At 33.8% G+C, this 27,281-nt stretch overlaps 1 protein-coding gene across 2 annotated transcripts; it reads right to left on the bottom strand.

Moving 5' to 3' along the window:
• Positions 1-2,504: 2,504 nt before the first annotated feature.
• On the bottom strand, positions 2,505-26,857 carry LOC126780212 (uncharacterized). Of its 2 annotated transcripts, none has more exons than XM_050504482.1 (7): positions 26,707-26,857; positions 19,980-20,097; positions 19,521-19,682; positions 9,788-10,021; positions 5,250-5,381; positions 4,688-4,860; positions 2,505-4,463 (listed from the first exon to the last, which is right to left on the bottom strand). In XM_050504482.1, the coding sequence occupies exons 1-7, from the start codon at positions 26,787-26,789 to the stop codon at positions 4,376-4,378; spliced, it is 990 nt and encodes a 329-aa protein (XP_050360439.1). In that variant the 5' UTR covers positions 26,790-26,857; the 3' UTR covers positions 2,505-4,375. The 2 variants fall into 2 exon arrangements, with proteins under 2 accessions (XP_050360439.1, XP_050360440.1); XM_050504483.1 differs by having other exon boundaries at positions 2,505-4,091.
• Between the last annotated feature and the right edge of the window lie 424 nt (positions 26,858-27,281).

Below are 27,281 nucleotides of genomic sequence, written 5' to 3'. Positions count from 1 at the left end.
TATATATATATATATATATATATATATATATATATATATATATATATATATATATAATGATTAAAAGCCTTGATATTATATCACCAATATATTTTAGAAAAGTTGATTTAATAATTGCTTCAGTCCATCCATCAGCCTTTAATGGTCCACTGCTGACCTCTTGTTGGTAGCACTTCGACTCAGGGGCCCTTTGAAGCCAGAGGACTGGTGACGTCCCGGGCTTCTTCTTCCGAGTCGTAGTTTCATTTCAAGATTTTCCATCCCCATCGCTTATCAGTCCTTCGAATCAGTTAATTTTAACAAAATAAATTATTCCGATTATTAATGGGTTACGTCGTAGACGAGAACGATAACCATTATCTACGAATACGGACGAGATTTGATTTGTAAAAAGTACATCATCTTGTATACTTAAAAATATTTTGTGTTACACACTTATTTACTATGTGTTTATTATTTATTGTTGTGTGTAGAGGTCAAGCATGAAACAAAAGTATCACCAGAGTCGTCGTGTGACGCATCTCGACTGAATATTTGTTTTTAATTATTAAGTATTTTTTCATTTTAATTTGTAATGATTTTTTGTATGTTTACGAACACATGTTTTCAATAACTGACGAAGTGAACTGAACGATAAATATAATATTGTCAAGAAATTCTAAGTTAGTCGTGATTTTGTACAACTTCCTAGTTATGGCCTGTTTAGTAATTATTTTCATTTATAACCTGATTTGCAGCGTACGTTTTAATGAACGAAGATTTTTTTTAATAACAATACTCTATAGTAGTAATACTTTAGTATTTGCGTAGACGATCATTGCGAGAAGCAACTTGTTGGTAATAAGCAGATTCTTGTTAACTTTAAGGTTATAATGCGCAACAATTACAAAAACCGGCCAACGAAGTGTTAAGGCGAAAGCCAGTAAAAATAATTCCTAGGTAACTTCTTATTAGATAATTTTCGGGGCTGAGGTGGGTGCCGTGGACATTTATTTATTATAAATTATTTTTAGAATATTTAATTAATAAAAACTGTCCCAAATATACTAATGGTGAATAAAATTTAGCAATCGTGATATTTTAATGTAGCAATTTGTATTTGAATTAGAGTACGGGCATTTATAGCAAATACTTAAACGAAAATTCGTTTCGTTTCCGCTAGCAAGTCTGTTCAACTTCAAGTCTCGAATATTTTTACAGTTAGGATTATTTATTTTGTAAATATTTACCGTAATATGAATGTTAAAAATAAAATCGTATTATGTTGTTTATTAAAAATGTAATCGGTGAATCTGCAATCTCTGCTATGGCCTACATTATATTTTTATTGTGCATATGTCGAGGGGTTATATATAAAACCGTGATATTATCAGCTGTAGCGCGAAGTGATCGGTGTTCACTTTAAAGACAAATTTTGTAAAGTTGTCAAAAATATAATTAAATATAATTGCTCATTGGGACGGAATTCCGTGCATACTGCCACAGATGAAAAAAATAATATCATGGTTTTAACATCAAAATGAGACCACCAGCTCATTGTCAGACGCAGTTGTAATAATGTGAAACAATACTTGAGAACAATTTGTTGTAGTTAGTTTGTTACAATTGGATGGTTGTAGTAGCCTAGATATATTATGTAGTATATAGAATTAAAATAAATCTATTTATAATGAAGCAAATGTAATCAAATATTCATGTTAATCTTTTAGAGTCCGTATATTCCCCTTTATTGATGTCTATAATATCCTTGTATGTTTATCTTGCTGCAGTCGTTCGATACAAAAAACATCCTCCGAAGTACAAAACTGATTCAACTACGATACTGATACGATGGCTTCCGTTACACTTCGCTGTATGTAATTATCACAATTCTCAGTGTTAGGAAAGGTTCTCAATTATGTAAAATTGTAAACAGCTTTTTACCGAATGGATAATAAATAGTTAAATTTTTAATAGTAAATACTTTAATTATTCAGAAGGCTTACCTGATAGAAAGTGACTACCACCGCCCATGGCCACCTGCAACACCCGAGGGCAAGCAGGTGCGTTGCCGGCCGGAATAAGTACGTTATTTTCTTGAATAATTTCCTGGGCAGTCTGAAGTTTCGAAAGAAGTAAGCGCTTCTGCCATTCCCATGATAATCTGACTTTGATAGGCGTTTCAGAAAGTCGAGGTTGTGTTATAAATAGCATTCAGTAACGATGAGGTTATTTTATCGTAAATACCCTAATTGTTTTAATAGGTTTTAGTTTAATAAGGGTTGCCATATGAATCAATTTGTTAAATTAATTTTAATATTTAAACATCATTTTAAATTAATCTATTTTTAAGTTCGTTATTTCTTTGTCATGTCAGAAAATGTAAATTGATCTTTTTTTGTGTGTCAATATTTGTATAATTCGATACGTCATAAAATGAAATATTTTTATAATCTTTAAATCGAATCTAGTCATCAATAACAACCAATACCGATGGATATCTTAAATTAAAAAAACTATTTACGTAGTATGTTAATATTTTTATTAAGTTCACTTACTACAAACATGATTTTCAGATTAATCTGCTTAAATTACATCTTGCAATATAATGATGTCAGAGAACTATTTGACAACGAATACATTTATGTTACTTTAAACGGGGCCCGACCTGTTTTATCGAGCTATTGTAATGATTTCATACAGTGGGTTACATTGATGTACGCTTAACATTTTTCAATAAATTGATCCTTAGTAGCCGGGCCCCTACACAATATCAGTACTTATCCTAGAGATCTGCGTTTCTAACTTATATTACAAGTTAATATTATTACTATTTTTATTTTATTTTAAAGGAAAAACTACGTATAATTTATGAATACATCAAGATCAGATAGAATAGCTATAATGAAGAGATATAAACCATCTTTGCTTCGATACAATACACAATAATGTCGACACTGCGATCGTTATTTATCCTAGAGATATGGATAAAAGTCGCTCAACTATGTTAATTATATCTATATAATAGTATCAATTGATTATTTATTATACATAATAATTCAAACATATTAAATTTAAGAATGAAAACTATTGTATTTTATTTAGTATATTTAAACATTTGAGATCAGTTGTTTCACTTATCAACTGACGCACTGGGAACTGTTACAGATTATATAATAAAGATAAATATTTTTAAAGTGATTATTAAAATAGTGACTTTTGTCTACGCTACATATAATTACATTTTAGTTAATTTTTCCAAAAATATATTTTCTATTACACAAACTTGTTGGCCTTTATCAATTGTATAAGTTAGTTCGTATGAGTGTACTGTGTTCAAGCGTCAAGATGACAAATTATTTAGTTTTCACTTTTAATAAATGTACAAAAATATTTCGTTACCACAATTATTGTATACGATTTGAAAATTAATTTGATGTTACTATAGGTTTGATTTTGAAAATCGGTACGATTCCTGATGAGGGAATGTATGAAATGTGACGACATACATACACAATAAATACTACCAAATGTTTCGAGCACATCTTACACATTTTCGTCTTAATATTCTAATGGCTGTAGGAGCTTGCGAGTATTTCGGTATAAAGTTGGTCTTCGTCCTAAGTAGCTTCGTTTTTGAGTTATAGCGCGTCAAATTTGAAAAATTAAAAAAGTGTACTAAAATATTATGCCTGATATGTCTGCCTCTGAAGTAGATTGTAAAATCATCCGGGAAACAAAGAAAATTCATGAGGCAGATATCCAAGGCTCTGCTTTTTTGTGGGACGTAGTTGTGAAATTGTAAAAAAAATAAGCTCTACTAAGTCAATTCATGGTTTATTTTATTTATTATTATATTTCTAGTTGCATCCTTTCGAGGCATCCTGACTATTCGAGCGGACTACACCAAAGTGCTGCCATTGTGGCAGACGCGGCCCTTAATGTTGAGTGTGTCTGCCACTCGAGCAAATCATATATTTTGCTCGCCAGCTCCTCAGCCATAAATAATTTGAGTATATTTCTTTTTTTATGGTAAATTTTGAGATCTAAACTTTCAGAGTCAGATCAGTTGTCATCAGCTCATCATAGAAGTTTGTTATTAGTTAAGCCACCTGTAGATATATTTATTTATTTAATAAGCACATGTGATTATGAAAATGTGTTTACAAACACTAAGAAACGCGATAATATATTAGAAACATTTAGTCTCACGTGCTGACTTTTATGTTTAAATAGCAACACATATCACCATTTAAATTCCATTTGAAAATAAATAAATGTTTTAAAAAATGTGTTTAATTTGAAATCTCCATTAAGAATTGTTGCCTTGCGATATTTAAATATAAATTTCGCAATCTGGCAACATCGATGATAATATGTCACGTGTAACTACGTTTCATCTAGCCTTCAGCAGTTCATCCATTTTCGCCCGGTAGGCGGGCAATTCAACGTCATCCCAATGCAGGATGATCTTATCAAAAAACCTGTAGTAAACGATGCAGATTTAAATTATTGGAGAAATGACTTGTAGCTGCGAACTATTCAATCATTCACGTAATTATTGAGTTTTTATACTAATTAAAAATATGACTCGAGCAGTCTCCAACGCTCCGGACGTTCTCAGGCGAAGCCGTTGTAATAAACTTTAGTTTTTATCTATTAATAACATGGATCACCACCTGTAGTTTAAGAGATTGAATAGACATACCTTAACTGGACCTCGCTCAGCACATTCTGCTCGTGCTCGGTGAGGCCGTTCTCGAGTACTTCGACGATGTCAAGGAGTTGGGGGCGATTGTAGAACCCGCAGATATTCGTGTCGATGCCGGGCTGGCTTAGGGTGAACCATGTCGCAATGCGGGCTAAATCGACGTTACGCTCCTAATAGAATATATAAAAAATACAAAAAAATCTATTAGGAAATATGAAGATATATCAATCGTTACTTGTTATTCTACTTACAAATAAAATCTGCTGGTATAGCATCATAGTTACTTTCAAAAGTTCTTGAGTACTATTCAAATGTAATGCTTGATAATTATTATAAATCATTGTGAGAAATTGAGACATAACTACCTAGTTATGTCTCAATTGAAATGTCTGGTTCGTCTTACCCCCGTGTTGTCTTGTCATATTAAGCTCGTATTTATCAACTAGAATTGAGCTTAAATATAATGTATGTATATATAGTATATATACTCCCCGTCTTATACGTTCGGGAGGTGTCGTTGCATGTTCGTCAAAACTGTTATCAATTTAAGTAAGGTAACCTTGCAGAAGTCGGATGCTTTGCGGCAGACGGCTTTCACGTCATCACTGGCAGGGTGCCATGGCCGCGGGCCCGTGTTGGTCAGCAGGCCCATCCCAGTGGCTGCTGCGTTGATCACTCCCACTCCCTTGTTCTAAGATGCGTAATATATATATATATAAAGGTTACAAGTTTTTTAGTACATATCTCTACGTCTATGTGTGTATTATAATAAGTTTTTGCCCTGCCCACTCATGCATGCTTTTGATACTGACTAGCTAAAAATTTAAAATGTTAGATACTTGAGGTCTAGGAAGCGATAATTAAAAAAAAAGAATTGCGTTTGCAGTACTGTACACGTGATAGAAGTGAAACTACTTCATACATAACTCTATCTGTCTTTCTTTCTACATCATATCTTTATTTTGTATAGAAGATACATATAAAAAATTTGCCTAGCCAAGACTCATCCTTAAATATTTATTCGTAATTCTTGTCCACTTATCGATTACACAATCGCCGGCTCAGAATGCCCACCATTTTTCCTTCGTCAGTTTTCTTGTAATATCGATGTCCTGCGACTACAACAAGTTAAAGTTTTCGTCCAGTCGCTGTACATCGGACCGGTTTAAGATGACATGAGTTTCGATTGGAAACTCAAGCAATTTTTTACGTCTGTTTGGCGCACGTTTCACTTATGTCTATTGCAAAACTATTTTTAGTTCGTGTTATGTGTTGAAATTTAAAAGATCAATAATGTGCCTAGTGACTAGTGTTCCCATTAATTTTAATACCTCTTAAGAAAAATCCCGAGTTGAAGTTTTATAAACACATATGATAGGTCTTGGTAACTTACTTCCTTAGTGCAGCCAAATTTCATTTAAATTTCAGTACTGAAGAAAAAAAATTTATGGACAGTATAATTTGACAAAAGAAACATGTTTATATTACCGAGTATATACCTACTAGCGAATCTGATTGGATAATTAGGAAGAGTAAAACGTGAGAGACTACTTAAATTGCTTATAATAATATATTATAGTTTTATAAATTATCAAAAATGTTATGGCGAGAATTTTGCTTCTCCAGTCTCCACAGTAACGAAACTTTACTGTATTTGGTTGTTTGTGGTAAGATTGAGTTGAGCTTTGTGCAAGCCCGCTTTGCCAGGTACCACTCACTCACATTCTGATACTTAGCGTTGATGTGTTCCTATTTGACGGGTGAGTGAGCCAGCGTAACTACAGGCACATGACATCTTAGTTGAAACTTCAAGGTTGGTGGCGCATTGGCGATGTAAGGAACTATTATTATTTATTACAGCACTAATGTCTATGAGCGGTGTTGATCACGTTCACTCAATAACTTATTTTTCATTGCATACACATAGGTACAAACTTTTACTTTTCTACTCATTAGATGATGTATGTTTTTTCTATACAGAAATATTTGAGATTCCGTTTAGTCTTTATTTCATAAAATTCGGTTGAGTCTATCAAAAGTTATAAAAACATACGTATTTTTGTTGTTATCTATACTAAATGACAGGACGACTGACTGATTAATCAACGCAGAGCCTAAACAGGGGCTAGAAACTTGAAATTTTGGCAGTTGATACAATTTATGATGTAAACTTAAGAAAGTATTTTTTAAATTCCACCCAGAAAGGGTAAAAATAAGGGATGAACGGTTGTATGGGAACCTATCACTTTTAGAGTAAGAGGTATGAAATTTCATATAGAATCTTCTGGTTAAAAATAAATAAATATGTATTTCAGCGTTTTTTAAAATCTAAGAGGGAAAATAGGGGGTGAAATATCGTATGGGGACTCGAACATTTTTGATGTAAGATTTTAGTGAGAACTGTTATCGCATGGACAGTTTTTATGTTGCATGCTCCAGAGTGAGTTCTGCAAGTACCTGAGTAATTTTAGCCCCAAAAGAAAATACCACAAACGTCGTTTTTTAAGTTAATAATATTCACCTATATACATATCAACATAATATATATGTAATATCAACTCTTAAAGTGTGCTTCCCCATGACAGTTAAGCAGTACGTTCTCCAAATGACGTTCATCCTGAGGTTGTCTCCAATGAGCCATCGGCCTAGGATTTGATCGGTAGGGTGGAAAGCGCTTTTGGTCGTAATACTTGCTCTTTTGCCACGATCCTTGGCGAAATGTTATAAGTATTGGACCTCGTTTCCATCGTCCGAAACGGTGTAGGTTTAGGTGTTGGTTTTGGTGTGCAGCGAGTAATGTGTTGTTCCTATGAAGAGAGCTTGATAGTAGGAGACATCAAATAAGGAAACACGATAGCCTTTATATAATAAATGTAAGTGTGGAATTCTGGTGACGATATATAAATTTAAAAAAGGATTATTATGATTGTTCTTTAGCCTTTGGTCTTTTTGAAACTCTAAGCTAAGTAGATAAATATTCGATGTTAGTCGACTACCTCAAAGTTAACACTCCAACTACTACTACGACAAGTAGTTTGTAAGCAAATCGATTAGCCAAATAAATAAAACTTACCTCTGTTTTATATTATATTAATATGATTCAACTTGACTTTTTCAGGAAATTTTAAATAGTACATCGCGTCATGTCGACTCGACTAGATCTCGTGAACATACAATAAGTACAGATGCAATAAATATTTATTAGTTTGTTTCACGCTCATGTGACTTCGACATAAGTTTCATTTGAGTAATAGTTATTGCAATTTATCTGCAGCTGCTATCAAGTATCGATTACATTATACTTTAGGTACCTATCCAGTATATTTGTTATACAATACGATAGAACAAGTCAATAATTATCGTTAAATAGAAGCACAACATTATCAGTAGTCGTTCGTGTTGATAATATAATTAACTTTGCCTGTCATAAATATTTTTTAGGCAAAACATTTTTCGTAATGGCGGCTTTCTTGAAAATTATTCCATATATCATTTTGTAATTTGAACGATGGCACGCTAGAATGGATTTATCGTTCAACATTATGTTACTAACCTGAACAACGGATTTTGCTTCGTAAACATATAAATTGGTTACACGTGGTCATGTGACACCGAACGCCTGAACTGAAGTCGCGCACGCAAGTTCACTAAGTACAACAGTCGACGCTATCAGCCAAAAAAACCGCTACGAAGATTCTTTAACGTTTAGTTGTTATTACATTCGTAATACCTACATCGATGTAGGTATATATATACGAGAAGGCCTATGTAAGGTATATTTTGAATGAATAAGGCGTCCAGTTGATAAAATGAATAATATAATCACACTGACATTATAATTTTGTTTTAATTATGTTCTTTATATAAAAGGAATTTACATATATGAATTTGTATATGTTTATAAATAATTTTCACCGATCTCCAAAGATATATAAATTGATATACAAATTGCAGATCTTTAATAGTATGAAGATCGATTTCGTTCATTCAACTGAGAATTCAAAATTCAAATTAATTTCATAATAAAGATATGACACGAAATTAAAAAAAAATTGTTCATTTGCTTTTCTGCCGTTCGATTCTTCTGACAACGTGAAAACGTGACAAGTGCCTATGTCCACGAAAAACCGTTTATATACGTATAATAACAACATATTGGTCCCTAGGATTTTTATAGTAGAGACATTCATTAATTCTATTAAAATGGCGTATAACCACCGATGACAATGGCAATTAATTTGGTCAATTAAATACCAATGTATTTTTCATTCAATTTGTTTTATTTTTTATGTATAAAACGGCAGTTTCTTGGGTAAGAATCTAATACAATAATGTATTGTAAATTAAACCAAAGTAAAATTTAATTCTAAATCTATTAAGAATCATATAAGATACCGTTATTATCCATTCCATATTTTCTGGTATGTGCTATCAGAGTATATAATATAACTTCATAATTTATTTATTTTATACTTCAAAGATATCGCTATATCTTGAACTCGGCATTCGTGTATATTATATTGATAGATATTAAAGAAAGAATTTGTTACTTATTACAAATCATAATCTATATTTAAAATAAAAAAAAACTGTAATGACTGACCTTATTATCGTGAGATCAAATAATACGTACATTTTAAAAACATTTTTGTCTGTCTGTGCACGCATTACGCAAACGCTATATGGATCAGTTTGATGTTTAGTTGTAGTCATACATATCGCGCGAACGGCAAAAAAGTGAAACTATAACGATATCAAGCCCGACACTGGACCCTGATAAATCAATCAATGTTAATAACATACTAAATGATGAGCCAAGTTCGTACCTCTATGTTTTACACGTACAAAATAATTGCTGTTATTTTAACATCTTCAATGGTTTCGTAAACTAAGACGTAGGATATCTAGTTGCTGCATAGAAGTTAAGTTAAACTTAGTTTATTATACGAGATGGATGAGCAGGTTACAGAACACGTGAATCTAGAATTGGCATTCTCCTGAGCAGAGAAGGCCTTTGCCCACCTCTGGAACACTTCCGGTTTGTTACTGGACTTACGATATACTACACTGGTCTATATAACAAAGTGCCATAAATACCTTGAAGAATTTTGTGTAATTCTGCAGGCGGTTGTCAAAGAGCGTCGATTTAGCATAGGAGAGGATTGCTGATATATTGATTTCCGACTCCTCCACTATATCTTTCATCAGGTCGATATCGTAATCAGCGATGCCGATGAACCGTGCCTTTCCATCGCGCACCGCCTTCTCCAGCGCTGGTAGAGTTTCCTTCAAGATCACGGAAGGATCCGGGGCGAATGTCACATCATGCACCTGAAAGAACTTTAAGCGTTAATTTGTCTGGTCGGTGGTATATTATATATAAATATATAAATATTAAATGTAACATAAGTCAAAAAAAATAAATTTTGGATAGCCTGTCAATATAAACACATTCACTATTCATCTCCTGGCTGTAGAGCAGTATCCTAAGTAAGCCCCAGGTCCAAAAAGAAGCCTTATGCTCAACGGTAGGATATCAAACATATAGGTTTCATATTTTTTTTTTTATAGAATAGGAAGGCGGACGAGCATATGGGCCACCTGATAGTAAGTGGTCAACAAACGCCCTTAGGCATTGGCATTGTAAGAAATGTTAACCATCGCTTACATAGCCAATGCGCCATCAACCTTGGGAATTAAGATTTTATGTCCCTTGTGCCTGTTAATTACACTGGCTCACTCACCCTTCAAACCGGAACACAACAATATCAAGTATTGTTGTTTTGCGGTACATACATACAAAAGTTTCACAATTTCTACGAACACAACAAGAACTCACCGCACAATATATACAGTAGGTATATGAAATATTATAGAACATGAGATATTATACGAACGGCGAACAATACAATTGACACAATGAGTGAACTCTGGCGTCGGTTTACATGTTACATTATTGTGCCAGAGATTTAATCTGAGTCTCCGATAATAACATCTTCGTTGCAACTTTTAAATCAGTGAACCGAGGTCTGAAACTTCGCCGTGAGTTAAAAAGAAAAATATAAGGCAGACAACCCGTGAAGTTTGGCAGCGCTGTAGCTTTACAGTTCTAAAGTCTCGATAGAGTCCCGTGATTGGCGAAGACGCGTTTGTGTCCCTATAAAAAGTCGCAGTGAGTAATCCCTAAGTAGGCCTAATAAGTCTTGCAACTTTTATCAAAGCTGTTTCAATGTGTTCTACTATAAACTTCACGTGTTTATTTCGTGTAAACATAACATTCATCTGTTATTCATTAAATCGTAGGCATTCGTATACGCTACACATATATTAGTATATATTTGGTAACTACAAATCGTCTGATTAAGTTCTCCTAATAATCTATTAATTACAATATGCTGGTAGGTACGACCTTATGTATATTATAAGTTCACTAGTCACACACGTCGTGACTTAGGCCAAGGAAAGTTAACAAAATCTTTTCGTGTTTTGGTCAACCAATACATTGATAGTAATTGTTCATGAAGTGCTTGAATCAACGACGCTTTAAAAAAGAAGAAGTTAACGATAGAGCGGCGTCATAACCTAAAATTATATCGTGGAAGGACTAGTGTCGTGGACGGTGGTGACGACTTATCATCAGGTGGCCTGTTTGCCAGTCTGCCTACCTAAATTAAATTAAAAATACAATAAATCCTAAAATCCTTTTTTGTGGTGCCTTTATGTAATATAATAAATGTTTCCTCCGAATTCTTGTCTCTTTCTTCGTTTAGCTTTCAATGGCTTACATCTACACCAAACAACTCTATATACAAAGCGACGCTGTTTGGCGGTAGCATAACCAATGAGCTAGACCATAGCCAGATGAGGTTGCACAAATCCCTGCCACTAGTGAAAGATTACTTTGGTATTCGTCCGACTGACTGCCCGTTTTACTGTGAGACAGCAAAACTCTTGAAGAACAGTCGTCCATCACGATATAGACAGGGATTACAACTTTTAATAAAAAAGAGTCCTTATTTATGGCCTGCAATGTTAATTTGTATTCAGTACCTCACTAGTGAAATGTTGAAATCTCTTTCTTGGATCTCATATCTAGATGCATGTATAATTTAGACTTAAATAAATGTCAATGTCGCATATCGCTTTGTGTATAGAGTGGGTACAGAATAGCTCTAGGGTTCACTAATAATCAACATGTAAACAATGTTATTTCTCGAATGGGTTTGTCTGCATCTTTAGTCTGCAATGCCGAGCATTGCTTCAATTTATTGATGGAAGGCGTTTGAATTGGTGTGTTATATAAAGGATTTGATATAATATATCGATGGCAGCAAAGTAGATACGGACATTTACATAGTAGCCATTTTGTCAGGAGAGAACATTAAGTAAAAAATAGTTCCCATTTCGACATTTATGTATCAATTAACTTGAAATTTTCCATGATGATTTAAAATAACATTTTTTATTTATTGTTTAACGGGTTTTATCACTATTTCGTTGTTTTTCTGAAATAATGTAGATGTATTTTTTATTTTGTAAAAGCCTCAACGTAAAAGAAGACATCTGCCTGATATCCGTTTACTCGTTGTAATCAAAATAGAGCTCAGTCTAATTAAAATATTTAACAAATTAACCTCCAGAACTATTTTTAAGGATATTTAAAGAAATCTAAGCGATATAAAAACAGTATTTGACAATTTAGACTAAAATTTTGTAGATGTCTTCATTTACTTTGCATATAACATTTCACATAGCTTTGTATTTGTATTGTAAGAAATGGTAACCATCACTTACATCGCCAATGCACCACCAACTTTGGGAAAAAAGATGTTGTGTCCTTTGTGCCTGTAATTACACTGGCTCTCTCACCCCTCAAATCGGAACACAACAATACCAAGTACTGCTGTTTTGCGGTAGAATATCTGATGAGTGGATGGACCACCTACGTCCCAATACCAGTATTTTCTTATTGTTTTGGAAACTGATGCTATGTTACTATTTGGCGATGTAAGGAATGGTCATTATTTCTTACATCGCCAATGTCTATGAGCGGTAGTGACCACTTACCATCAGGTAGCATCACCTGCTCATCTGCCATAAAAAGTTTTTTATCCAATTAAGTGTTTCATCTATATTTATATCCAAGTATTTGATGTCCGATACTTTAGATAAATATGTACATGTAAATGTATGAACACAATGATATTTATCGAGACATGAACATTAACATAATTCCATCACCTTGCAAGATTCGACGTACAATGTATATTTGCCCATTTATTTTTGAAATTCAGAGCACGAACTTCTACCAACCATACTGACTAGATTGAAGAGAGAGGAATATCGTGCTTAGACCGTATAACGAAAATATCAACTGAAAGCAATTGCAATAGTCTCTCTACTATAACTGATGTCGACGTAACTGTAAGACGACTTACATCATTATATTATGAATAATTGCAATTCTCCCAAATCTCCTATGTTCGCAAAGCCGCGTTCAAATCTAATAACACTTAAATCTATCTATTAGCCATAAAAAACCACTGGTGGTAGGGCTTTGTGCAAGCTCGTCTGGGTAGGTACCACCCACTCATCAGATATTCTACCGCAAAACAGCAATACTTGGTATTGTTGTGTTCCGGTTTGAAGGGTGAGTGAGCCAGTGTAATTACAGGCACAAGGGACATAAAATCTTAGTTCCCAAGGTTGGTGGCGCATTGGATATGTAAGCGATGGTTGACATTTCTTACAATGCTAATGTCTAAGAGCGTTGGTGACCACTTACCATCAGGTGGCCCATATGCTCGTCCGCCTTCATATTCTATAAAAAAAAAAAAAAAAAAAAAAAAAAAAAAAAAAAAAAAAAAAAAAAAAAAAAAAAAAAAAAACCTCTGGCACGTTTCCAAGAAGTATATTATATTACTTTTTATATTTTTTGTAGATAAATATTACATATATTTTGATATGCTGACTGTTCTCTAAAATTTTGATATCTTTTGAAATGTCACACATTTCATAACAACTGCATAGTCGTTTGATTTTTTAATGCACTATTTTTGTAGTGGTGATAAGATTATTTTTATTTAATATAAGATATTTGCATTTTGACTAATTTTCACATATTTTCAGTTTTTGAGTTTAAGAAAATAGGATCAGACTACTTGTTCCAAATTAAGGGAATATCCAGAGCCAGAAGGAAACCCGGAGGTAAAATTACTTGTAGTTAAAATTATTTAATTTGTTCCGCAATAATTTATTGAAATACGAGATTGAAAAATATTGTTCATTTGTGATCACTTTATTATTTGGATAATAATAAAAAACCTGAACTCCACTGTTGCTCCAGAGCCTCTAAACCACTAAATTCACCCGTAGAAATAGTTGCGTGGCTCTTAATCTCTTACAATGTAATCGGGGATAAAGATTTTTCGTTTTTTATACGTAAAAAGTTGCAGTAAAATCTCGTTGGTTGCACTCTTTGTATCTGGCTTGTTTTGATACTATTTAATAAACTAAATTTTAGAGTAAAAATACATTTTTAATTTCCATTTTGAAGTTTTCTTACAACAAAATGGGGAAACGTGACATAAGCCGCAAAAAAAGTGACTTCTGTAACTGTTAAGCATTCGAGAAAGTTCAGTTCGAGAATGTTAATGTCAAACATTTTGCGCGCATGGTGGGATTGGAAGGGCATTGTTCATTTTGAGCTTTTACCGCCGGGCAAAAGCATCTCGATATCGATCGAATGAACTCAAGGAAGAAACAGAGAAAAATCGGCCGTAAAAAGATAAGGGCGGCCAACATACCTTGCACTATCAGACTTTCACCTGTTTGGGTCTCTTCAGAATTCTTTAGGTAGTGGTACGTTAACATCAAGACAGAACTGTTAAAACTATTTGTCATAGTTTTTGTTAGGTGGGGGGGGGGCATACAACATGGAAACTTACTAATAGTTATAGAAGTAGACAAAATTAAAAAAAAATTGGTAAGTAACTCTAAAAAGTACGAGATAAAAGTATAAGATAACCTAAAATTATTAATGTGCCTTGGTTATTGTTAAAAATAAATTATCGGTAAGCCGAGATGACCTAGTGGTTAGAACGCGTGAATCTTAACCGATGATCGTGGGTTCAAACCCGGGTAAGCACCACTGAATTTTCATGTGCTCAATTTGTGATTATAATTCATCTCGTGCTTGACGGTGAAGGAAAACATCGTGAAAACAAAACAACCTGCATGTGTCTAATTTCATTGAAATTAAAATAAAATTTTACAGTAACAGGCTGTTACTGTAAAATATCGGTATGTACATTATCTCTCTAGCGAGATACATATTACCTTAGATTTATTTCATAAGAGTCGTAGTATTTTGTAAATATGCGTTGGTATCCTTTATATTATATTTTGGTTTTCTTGGTTTATTTAAATTAAACTCTGTTTATAATAATATACGTGGTCTATTCTTAATTACTGCATGAGAAGAAAGACCCAGTACAGCTGTTGAGAAGACTGTAGATCCCTCTGCCTGGGGATTGTCCAAAAGGATTTACTAGGGTTTTACAACCGTTTCAAAATTAACCTTAGCACTTTTTATAAAGATTATATAAGCTTGTATATGAACGATGCTTTGTCAAATGTTTAATGAGATTGGACCCATTTTCGGCATTCTCCTTTTTGCAACAATGGGATTATATCACTAAAATTACAATTATTGAATTGAATTTGTATATAAAAGAGGAAAAAGCTTTTTCCCTGACCTTATACAATAATAATAGTGAAAAAATAAACAGCACAGAACACCCAACAATGAAGTGGGGGTCAAAAGGGGAGTGGAGATCGTGGCTAGGTTTAATCTCAATCAGAGCAACTTTTTTACTACGCACGTGTAAACAACATTTATATTTTAGTTTACTTTGAAACCAAAACTGAATATTTGCAGGTTGCATTTTTTTTAAACATTTCGTCGTAACCCGATTAACGAGTAAACAGTAATAGTTTAGTGTTTTCCCAAATACCTCTATGTTCAAAACATTGTAGCATTATATATGAGTATATCGTCCAGAGGTTTAAATGTATTCATTATTATTTAGTATCGCTATTTATTTTAAAATATTTTTTGGAGAAATATTACCTACACCCCGAAAAATACGAAGTTTTTTTATAACCAGTCAATTTATCACTGTTTGCCTTACTTGATTAAAGCAAAGCCACGGGTCTAGCGATAACCATATACGTACTTCTTAAGACATTCGAATTCGATTAAGGAAATAAAAATACACTTACTAGGATATCTGTGCCAATGATAATGCCGTGTATTTATGATACATACAGAATGGCGTAAAAGCAAAGCGCTTGCATCGCCGCGGGCAACGCCGACAGCACTACCGATTACGATTACAATTCAGATGTTATGTCCATGTTACGTCCGCGTCCGTACCGTCTGCATGTCATTTTGTAAATTTCGAATGTGTTGCTTAAGAACTTTAAAATCGTAACTGTTTTTTGATAAAAGCCTAAATTAATTAATACTTATATTGTCACTATCGGCATTGCATTATAATATTATTCTCTTCGCTTTATCAATTTATAACAAGTATCTATTTAGCAATGTCATGTTGTTATGTTTATTATTTTGCTGAAAAATAAACAACTTAGTTCATGGTAATTGGCATTTTTGCACGTGTTTTAAAACGTGGTGTTACTTACGTTGTGAAAACATCCCTCCGGTCGTCGAAAGTAGAAGCAAACACATTGAGGATATTACATTACGAGCATTAGACACAGGTCAGATGCAAGGCCGTTTCGGATAATTATGTTACTTCATTTAATAACTTTCTCATAAACGAGACAAACTCAAATTTTGGTTTATTAACAATATTGGTAATTTTAGAGTGTCATCTGTCAACAATCAACAGAGTGAAGGAGGCGCCATGTCAGAGGTTCTTTCCGCGCGTGTTTAATAAATTTAGGTCAAAGACATTTTGAATAAGGGAAAAGGAAGGCATTCATAAAACCTTACTAAACTATTCGTTGTTTGTTTTTGTTAAAACAGACGTCCATAAAACTATGAATGTATTGCTCCAGTGCACTAAGTACGCTGGCTTACTTTTGAATGCGGGAACTGGGATTTAACCTCGCACTAACAGGTGTACAGTTCAGCGCCGCTGCGGCGACGGCGTCACGTACACGGAGTCTTAATATATCGGTAGCACTATTATATATATATATATATACTTTTAATGGGTCAGAGTGAAGACTAACTAACACACGAACAATAAATTAGGAGTAGTTGATTTATAGGTGTTCTAGATGTTCAGGTGGAGATGGTGCATCATCACATCATCATACTTTTACTTGGTGTTAGAGCTTTGTGCAAGCCCATCTGAGTGGGAACTCATTACATATTCTATTTCCAAACAGCAATAAATATTGTTGTGTTCCGGTTTGAGGGGATAGTGTACTACAGAAACAAAGGACGTAACGTCTTCGCAGAGACCACAGTTTTAAAGCTATTGGGTTTTTCTCCCAAAAATGTAATGTAATGTAATATCACCATTTAGAGATAAATTTTGTGAAATTTTTATTAATCAGAAACCTGTTTAAATTTTCATTATTTTTGGATGCTCATGATTAATAAATATGGTCGAAACATAATATTATGTGTGTGGGATGTGTCGCGTTGAAAGCGCACGCGCATTGTTAGTAATTTATTATACCATGACATATATATGGCATTTGCATACCATCTTGCTTGGTTTTTGTGGCAGGATTTTAACTATTGTAACATCAAAAATGAACCTTCAACTTTGCAAATAAATAATTTGAATTTGAATTTGAAAAATACTTAGTAGCAGCCTGGAGTCTGGAAGTTGGAAAGGTGTACACTCCTATGCCTCGGAAAGCACGAAAAGCCGGTGGTCCTGTGTCTGAACTTTTTCCAGTCGTATCGGATTGGCGGTGGTATCGCCGTGGCCGAAATGGTCCGGAGAAAATTATTATTTTTGAAATGCTATATATTACAAAACACACGCCTGCGTATTTTTTATGCGTTTATTTAATCGTATTATCAAGGTCCATTTATGGCTTGTATGTGTGAGTAGTGGCTCATCGTACTTTCGTCCCATATTATGACACAGACCTTTTAAAAAAGGTGGCTCGTTATTTATTTTTTTATTATAATGGTTTACCACCACTCATAGACATTGGCACTATAAAAAAATTTTAACCAACCCTTCCATCTCCAATGCGCCACCGACGTTGAACTCAATTGTTATGTCTCTTGTGCCTGTAGTTACACTGGGTCATTTGCCTTTCAAACCGGAATATAATAATTTTTCATTGAACAAAGCGGCATTTTTCTTACTTTTTGCATTATTTTACTAGTGTTTTTGTTGACTAATTTGAACAAAAAACAGCTATTATGATTTAACTATAATAATTAGATGTATAGCCTCGCGGACTTCTTTAGATAATAATGAGTACTATAAACGTGCAATACATTTTCAATTGTTTTCTTAGCGCTCGAAAGTAGTCGCCCTGATGTTATTTGTGATTTCTGTTAACTTTGTGTGTAACCTTCTATTCGATATTTTGGCAATTTTCTTTTTTTGACTTCTCTTTTCGATGAAACAAAGCTAAGTATTGTTTAGTTATTATTGTATGAGAGTAGTTGCTATGGGTTGTGATCGATTGAGACAAACTTTAAAACATCTATGTTTTTTTAGTAACACACAACACTATACTAACTTTGTTTTTGTAATTGCGGCGCAATATTCCTCAAAATCTGTTAATTTTTATGCATTAAGTTCATCAAGTTATGTGTGGTCCGAGTAATATAAAATTAAAAACAATCGAAATAAGATGTTTTCCTGTAAATGTAGCCTATATTTTAAGGTAGACCTCTAGCTATACATCGGTGAAAACCGCATTCAAATCTGTGCAGTAGTTTTGCGTGATGCGACATACAGGCAAAAATTCTATTGTTTTGGCTTCTGTTTTTTTAATAACGACCCTATTAGTTTTTCCTTTTTTAGCTATATATATTTATTAGTAATGAAACTATGTACAGACATTTTTATAATATACAAAATTAAGTTTTTCTCAATATCTTAAATATTCAGACATCGACATGTAGAAATGTCAGTTTTACAAAACCGCGCATGAGCATTACATTGTTCTTACAATTATAGTTATTTATTGTATACTTACAAATAAAGTATGTTTCGCTGATGATTTAGATTAAAAGATCGTGTTGGGTAATCATTGCAATCAATACATGCAAAGTTACTTTCAATTTTCTCCGAGAGCGCGAACTGCGAAGATCTTACTTAAACCTAGAAATATTTCTTATTCTCAACTAGAAAATCCTTCTATAGTTTGCAGTTAAGGAACTTTCTCTGTACTAGTTGAATTGTTTTCAAAGGCAGGATATAAGCAGAACTTAAGCTTCCCGACTTTAAATGAACTTGAACATAGTTTAATGTACTTAAGTTGCAACTGCTAACACATTATAAAGTAATCATGTATATTGGGAATATCATATAAAGGATCCTTTGTCCCATCTGGTCCATCAAAAGTTAGCAAGATTTAGATAACCAAATTGTTTCTATTTCTATTAGTGCTAGTAATCGAATTCCAACAGTAAGACTGTATCGATTCCTATCGATTAATAAGATGTCCATTAAGAAGACAAGCGATAGCACGAATGAAATCCGAATGATTTGAATGGATGTAGTCTCTGTCAGGACACTTCATTTCTTATCAAATCGTTGTTGCTGAGTTTTTAGTTCTTTTTTAGAAAAAATATAGAAATTATTTTATTCCGCCTTACCTGAATCAAGTCGACGTAATCGAGTCCGAGCAATCGCAAAGTGTTGTCAACGCCAGCTGTGGTCTTCTCAGCAGAGAAGTCGAACATCTTCGCCGGATCTGGATCGTATCGGCCGACTTTGCTGCCAATAAAAAATGACTCTCTCGGGACACCCTTCAGAGCCTGTGGGAATTAGTAGTGTAAACTTTTGGTTGTTCCACGGCTTCTGAATGATAGCTTGGTCATATCTGATTCTACTGATCCAGTATCCAGATAACAATATTTTGCATAATGGGATGTAATGTTATTACAGATACAAGCGGCGTAACAGATCACGTTTCACGGCTGGAAGCGCAAACTCAATGTCAGAGCCTTGTCTAAATTCTGCATACCTAGATGATCAATTACGACATGATACGGCTTTGATTATACTTGCTTAAGTCTATATACTAGTATTGATTACAAATTGTTGAGCCATACCTTTCCTATGGTTCTCTCTGAGCTCCCCTGGCCATACCATGGACCCGTCTCCATATAATTGATACCCATCATTAGAGCATCTTTAATGAGTTCCACGCTCCTTTGTTCGTCGAAGTTGCTAAAAAATTTTCTAATTTATATATTTATTAAGTTACTAGGAGAAAGTTTAAATTTCAAGTTATAATTTTTTATTGGGCATCAAATAGATACGTTTATTTTATTGACTATTAAAATATTAAAACTTTTGTAGAATCTGCAGACGTGGTGACAGTATAAATCATACAATATTAATTGAGGTGTACCCATTATTAGTTGATTTACATTATGGTTAATTTCCATTAACGACATAATTCTAGTTAAAACATTATAAGGTTACATGAGCGAAGTTACGGTGGTGAGCGGAAAGTTAACTTTTCAAAAAAAGTTTCAAAAAGTGTAAGAACTGACGGCCTGTTAAAATGTGATCAATGCGATGATTATAAAATGCATTCTTTTGGGAGCCTGTCTAGCTATTAAATAATTAATTAAATAATGATGTAGGTGGTAATAGTATTAAACGTACTTAAATAAGAAAAAAAAATCCAACGCTTAAAGTAGTACTTATGTATCTAGTATTTAGATAACAATGGACCAAATAAAACCCAATACAAAACTACAAAATCAAATAATGTACTTACGTAATCACCTGTGTTAAATGGAAAGCAAGTACCTACTTACTTAGTTAAGAAATAATTGAAAAAACATTTATAAATTAAGAACACAAAAAATATTTATTTAAAAAGTATTATGATACCTTAAAAGGTAGACATATGTTATCACGGATTTTTTCATCACTTTTTAAGAGGATCAATTCCGTTTCATACATGATTGTTGCGTAACTTTAACCGTTTGCGCAGCGCACGCACAGTAGCTCTCAAAAGGAATAATTTTACCCCGTTTTTGCAACATTTTTCGTTGATGTTCCGCTCCTATTGGTCATAGCGCGATGTTATTGATATATATATATAGTAGTGTAATACTACTTGAAACTCGTAATATTTTATTTCAGGGTTTTTATGGGGATTCAAAAATCACACGATCAGTAACAATTATTCATATTAATCACAATATACGATTTAACAATAACATATACTAAGGCGCGTGCCAAACGTACGTGTACGAAAATTTGAACTTACTAACTACATATACATAAACGAAAATAAACAAATCCCTATTAACGGGAGACGCGTGTCGGGGTGGGGGTGAAGTCTAGCCGACTAGATTCCCCCGCGGCTTAAGACGCGTTCAGTTATTTTAATAAATAGTATCTTTTAATAAATAGTTTTTAATTAATCGCGTTACATTAGTAATTAAAGAGAAATGGATATACTGAATTATTGTAATGCTTCCTTATATACCATGTCAGGGTAGTATTTCCATTTGCTAGGACAACGATATATTTTTTTATAGAATAGGAAGGCGGACGAGCCTATGGGCCACCTGATGGTAAGTGGTCACAAACGCCCATAGACATTGGCATTGTAAGAAATGAAATGGTATCTCACGACCTGTGATATCAAGGGACACGCCATGCTACCTCGCACCTTGGCGCCGTAGGAAGTGTGTCATCGGTGCTAGCGTGGACTCACCGGTCATGGCCCGTTACCGCTGGAGCACGTGACGGCGCGAGTGGCCCGAACAAAAACTTAATTATTCAAACAACACTAGAACTTGCAGCAAAGATGCAAATCCGCGCCACAGTGAGCTTAAATCCGCTTTAGAAGAAGCGAGCGACACATTATTTGTTAAAATAACTAGCTTAGAAACTACAGAGATTAGTTGAACATAAGCTTATTAAACACAGAGTACTAAAATCATAACGCTCAATTTTTTTCATTAAAGACGCAGAGCACTTACATGGCGGTATAAGTACAAGTATTAGTGTGCTCTGTGCTACCTGTGTCCACTGTGCACTGTCCAATTAAAGCGGGACTTACAACACCAGCTTAGGCGGCGCTTAAATAAACATTTTGAATGAAGTGCTTGTTCAGTTTCAGAAAGAAACATGTCGACCCTGGAGTAATTTTTATGAAGAGATAATTCAATAAATTTAAAGTGACATAGTTATATATGGCCCCGACAGCTTATTTATTCATTTCAGGAAGGCGGTCGAATAAGTGGGCCGTCTGATAATAAATGGTCACCTTGTCCATCGACATTAGCGTTGCAAGCAGTAGAAACCACTTTCATATTTCTTCAATTCGCAAAATCTGATACGTTATATCCCTTGTGTCTTAAATAAAACCGGAATACTCCAAAACATATAATCGATGGCTTTAGTAAAGAGTGGCTGACACCTGATCGGACAAAACGTTACCACGGCCACAGTGACACTACATCACAGAGGGGTAAGTAACTAGTACTACTAGTATGTAACTTTAACTAGTACAAAATTAAAGAATATCATTGTATATAATTGATTTGATATTTTCGATAGATGACGCGACGCGCAAGCTGCTGTGTCCAGCGTTGTCTGTACTCCCTCATGTATTAAAACTATCATTACATTAGGTTGCCATCAGTATTTTTATACAAAATGAAACAAAGTCGATGCCAACGGGGAGCATTTGACAAAATATGATCTGGTAGTAAAAATGCGAATGAGTCTCCGACTGTCATGGCTACATGTTTCGATAAATTATAATTATCATTTAAGAAATCTGCTTTATTTATTCGTTCTTTGTTGGAAATGTTGCAATATTTTTATTTCAGTTTGGACGCAGACACACATCTGAACAACCTGAAAGCTATGTGGTTGTTTTGTTAATTAAATGTTTCCGGCAATTACAAAAGGCACACTCCAATCACGCCGTGTATAATGTCGAATGGCGTTGATAAATTTATCGTATATTTAATACATCATGTTCCGTATGAAAATCTCTTTCACTGGAATATGCGACACTTTTTATTTAATATAATTATGTACTATATTTTCTACGAAAATATATACATTGATATTCAGGCAAACAGCAAAAATGTCAATATGACAGATTTTTTGAATATCGCGGTCAAGGCTCTATTCCATAAAACGAAGTTGTTTTCGCGGGAGGACCTTAAACTAAATTAATATTAATATTTATTATATGGATTAGTATTCAAATATATACATTATATTGAGTATATGAAGCAACACTTCATGGTGTAGCGATTTCACACAGACAATACGCCGTGCATGTTACATACAGCGCCGGGCCGGAGAGGCGAAACGCACGAGGTTCATATACATTAACGGTAGACCGTACATTCATCAACACCATCCCTTTTCAATGTAAAAGCTTAGCGTCGACCTCAAGCAACACCTTCTGACCAGAATTATTGCTTACAGTTCCAACACTTTGGTACAATCCTATCGAGATATCATATTTATTAACATTGAGCGTATGTGACAATGTCTCGTGCCTGAGGTAGTGTCGCAAACTATTGGCTGCCGACACAGTCAGATACTTAATTACGTTTTGATTTGTAACTGCAGAGTCCCTCGCGTTATACAACATTAAATTCATTGCAGCTAACAATTTCCTTTGTCTCGGACAATATCCGGATCGCCACGAGTCTAATGGCATACCATTTGTGTTAGTCGGTCACATGTTGAGGACGCAAGCGATTCTACATACGTACGTAGCTAATCGGTAACATTATAAAAGATATCATTAAAGGACGGACGATAAAAAAACGACAACACTAACTGTTACATCAAAACAATAAATAATAATCGTTGTTTGATAGGTGACTGGTATGGTATAGTCTATACAAAGAAATAAAATTGAAGTGTCTGTCTGTGATTCCAAAATAACTGTCTCTTTTAAGCTAATATGGCTATTTGCGAGTTACCAAAACCAAAGCAATCATTTTTTTTATTTATATCTGTCTGTCTGTATATGTGTCCGAGCTAATCTTTAAAACTGCTAAAATTTTCAAACAGAATTAGCTTTATTATTATAAGATGTATTACAAGATAGTGTTTATTCTTTATATCATAAAAATCACTTGAGTCTATTAAAAGTTATAAAAAAATAACGTTCACATACGTATTGTTGTTGTTGTTCCGCACGCTGCGACCAGCAGCCCTCAGATGGCGTGTGTTACTCATTTGGAGTCAATTTCTGAATCACGATGTCCAAGTTTTTTCGGAAGCCTTACATATTAGCATTCGCGTTTCGTTCAAATTCGCGTTGTCGATGTTCTGTGTCATCATTTTATTGTTTTGAGCGTTTTCATTAATTTCATTATTCATCATTGATAATATTAAATACTTTGTTTCTTTAAGTTGCAATTATAGTTATAGCTGTAGCAATCGATTGCAATTTTGTTCTATTAGACTTAAGTTAAAATTTTTTTTTAAATTTTATAGATACCTAATTACTTTTTACCTTTTCCTTCGTTGTAGGATTTGATAAGCAAGTTTGCATTAAATTATTTATTTTATTAGTTTTATCCTTATTTTATAGTCTAGAATAACATTAATCGAACTAATATTAGAAAACCAAAGGTTGGTTTTTTAAGGGTTAGTTTTTTTTGTTAATATTTCTCATTTCTCCGAATTTTTTATAATATTAAATTTAAGGATACCAAGGATCTTGTAAACTGAAGATTAAAAACTGCAAAAATATATAGTATAAATTCAATAGATTAAGGTATATTTTTGATATAAAGTTTGTAAAAAATAAGCTTAGCTTTTTATTTGTTGATCCGGGTTGAACTTGCAAAAGGTTGATGCCTAATACTGGTCACAATAATTACAACTCTGTCATAATGTGGAGTTTGTATCGTCAGTGTTGTTGTATAATTGTCATGCATACTCGCTCTTTAAATATTTGTCCAAGTATGCCGTTTGAACGTTTGACCAAAAGTAGTGTAGAATGCATTGAGATGATTTCAGTGTTATAGCAGATAAATATCCGGCGGTTTCACGAACGTATAACATTCAGTGCGAAACCACGAAATAAAACTAAACAATGACGATATTATTTAAATGACTTATCACGACTAAGGAATAGTGAGCGTTTCATATGTTTGTATATTATGTAACAATAATATTAACGTAATAAAGTTTACGTTTTGATTTTCATTATACATACGGCTCAAATTTAGACGTCTTCTTAAGCTAAAGTTATAAATCCGATCTTTTGTATGTGTCACGCCTTATGTTTGGCGATTGTTATCATTCGTCTATTGTTAAAATTGAATTATCAAACTCTACACGGCGCCGGTTCACTTGAGCAGCGCACAAACTATAACAAATATTTACCACAAAAACAATAAATAAAAACGCGAACGCACAACGTGTCAGTACGATGTATTCATATCTGTTTTAATTAGCCCTGTGTCGTTCTGAGTGACGCCGACTCAAAAACTAAGTAATAGGGTTCCTATTCTAAATTTAAATCTTACTACCTTTCTATTGAAGAAAGCATTAAAAACACATTTTTGTCTAGAAGACAATCGGGCTAATGGGCTAGTTCATGGTAAATGATCAACTCTGTCCAAGAAATGTTAAGACGTGTTGAATGTTCTATGTGCATGGCTGGCTGGCTGACTCTTCCTTTATTAAGGAACTTTAATATATTTTTATCTCTGATAAAAATGTATTAAAATGCTGAGGTAGAATAATTACACCGCCGACGGATAGCTGTCCGCCGTTTGCACGTCACTTTACCGCTAGTACGGATTTTTATGTTGATCTCAAAAGATAAGAAATTATTTGAGATATAAACTGAATATTTAGTAAAAAGTGTTGTTACATTCTGTTCCGATATTACAGCGCTAAAAACTCACATAGTTTTGTACCTTCGTGAAGTGTGAATGAGAATGAGTCATTTAATTAGAGACTTAAGACTCCGGTCTCACAGTTGGCAATGCATTGACAATCACACATTATTTTATATCCTCGCCACACGATGTTGAACCAGCACTTAAAATTTAAATGGTAATCTAATTCGTTCATTTGATACAAGCGTTTACATCGGCACTAAAATACCGACGGCACTAGTCTTCGGAACCAAGTCGCGTCGCCATTCATTATTATGGTTGTGCGATATATTTCACATGAAATCAAATATTTCAATGGTATAGAGATTTATATCGTAACCATACAGTTTCTTACAAGTTTGTATCATTAGAAACATAACCAGCCTGTAGATAACAACGAAGAGGCATAAATACGTCGACAAGCGAATGAACGTTGACGGATTACAGGAGACACGTGACATAATCAATTTTTACACACATTACGCATTAAAATCAAATCCATACTTCGTTACCGATAGCGCAATAAATAAAACTAATCGCCGTCCGATTGCCGTCGCGCCGTCCGTCGCTCATAAATTGAACACAGATAAAGACCTTAATCATTTATATCTTTAGTGCATTACTTTTACAGAGATAATGTTTAAAAGACTTCGCTTTGCCAGTTTTATATTTTAAGCTTAAGATTTCTAAAAGAATAAATGTTTAAGATTTCGCGCTGACACTTAACACACTTCTGTAAAATAATGTCCACTAGCGATGACGAATACTTATCACAACAACATGTTGAGATAAAACAACAATAATTAACAATAATTACTAGTCATAATTAGCAAAATTTAATTAAAGAATAAATGTAATTATGTAAAACAAAAATTCAAAATTTAACCGATATGAAAAAGTGTTTTATTAAGAAAAAGGAAAAATGAATAAATTATATTACCCATAAATATGGCTAAAAGACGCTCCGCCGAGGCTCACGTGGGAAAGTTCGATCCCGGTGCCTCCGAGCTTGTTGTATCTCATGGTTGGTAAGTGAACTCCGATAGGAGCTGCTTCACTAACACGAATACGCACGGCCTCTCCGCGCGATCAACAGCAGGCGACTGATTGGGTGATGGGCCGCTCCGCTGATAAATATCCAGCAACACCAAACGCATTCGAAACAATCTTATTCTGGAAGCGGCGACATTGCATCGCAATCGCTTCGCCTGACTGAAGCTCGACTAGTTCCTGCTTTCATTATGATTTTTAAAACTATTTATTCGATTGTATATTTTGAAGTATATAATGAATTATTCGGAAATATATTATTTCAATTTTTTGATTTAATTTGACCGTCTTAACATTAGAAAAAGGTACTTTAAAGCATTTAATAAATCGCGTTATGATTTATAATATTTATAAGTAAGGGAATAAATCGTCGGCGTAAAGTAAATCAGATGAACAGTTTCTATGCGGGATTTGTAATATACAAAAAAAGTTACTTCAAGTTGTAAAAAATAAAATGGTTTTCAT

The sequence above is a fragment of the Nymphalis io genome, chromosome Z (genome assembly GCF_905147045.1).
Source record: "Nymphalis io chromosome Z, ilAglIoxx1.1, whole genome shotgun sequence".
Taxonomy (NCBI): domain Eukaryota; kingdom Metazoa; phylum Arthropoda; class Insecta; order Lepidoptera; family Nymphalidae; genus Nymphalis; species Nymphalis io.
The sequence above is the reverse complement of the archived record's forward strand: the minus strand, read 5'-3'. Positions and strand labels throughout refer to the sequence as shown.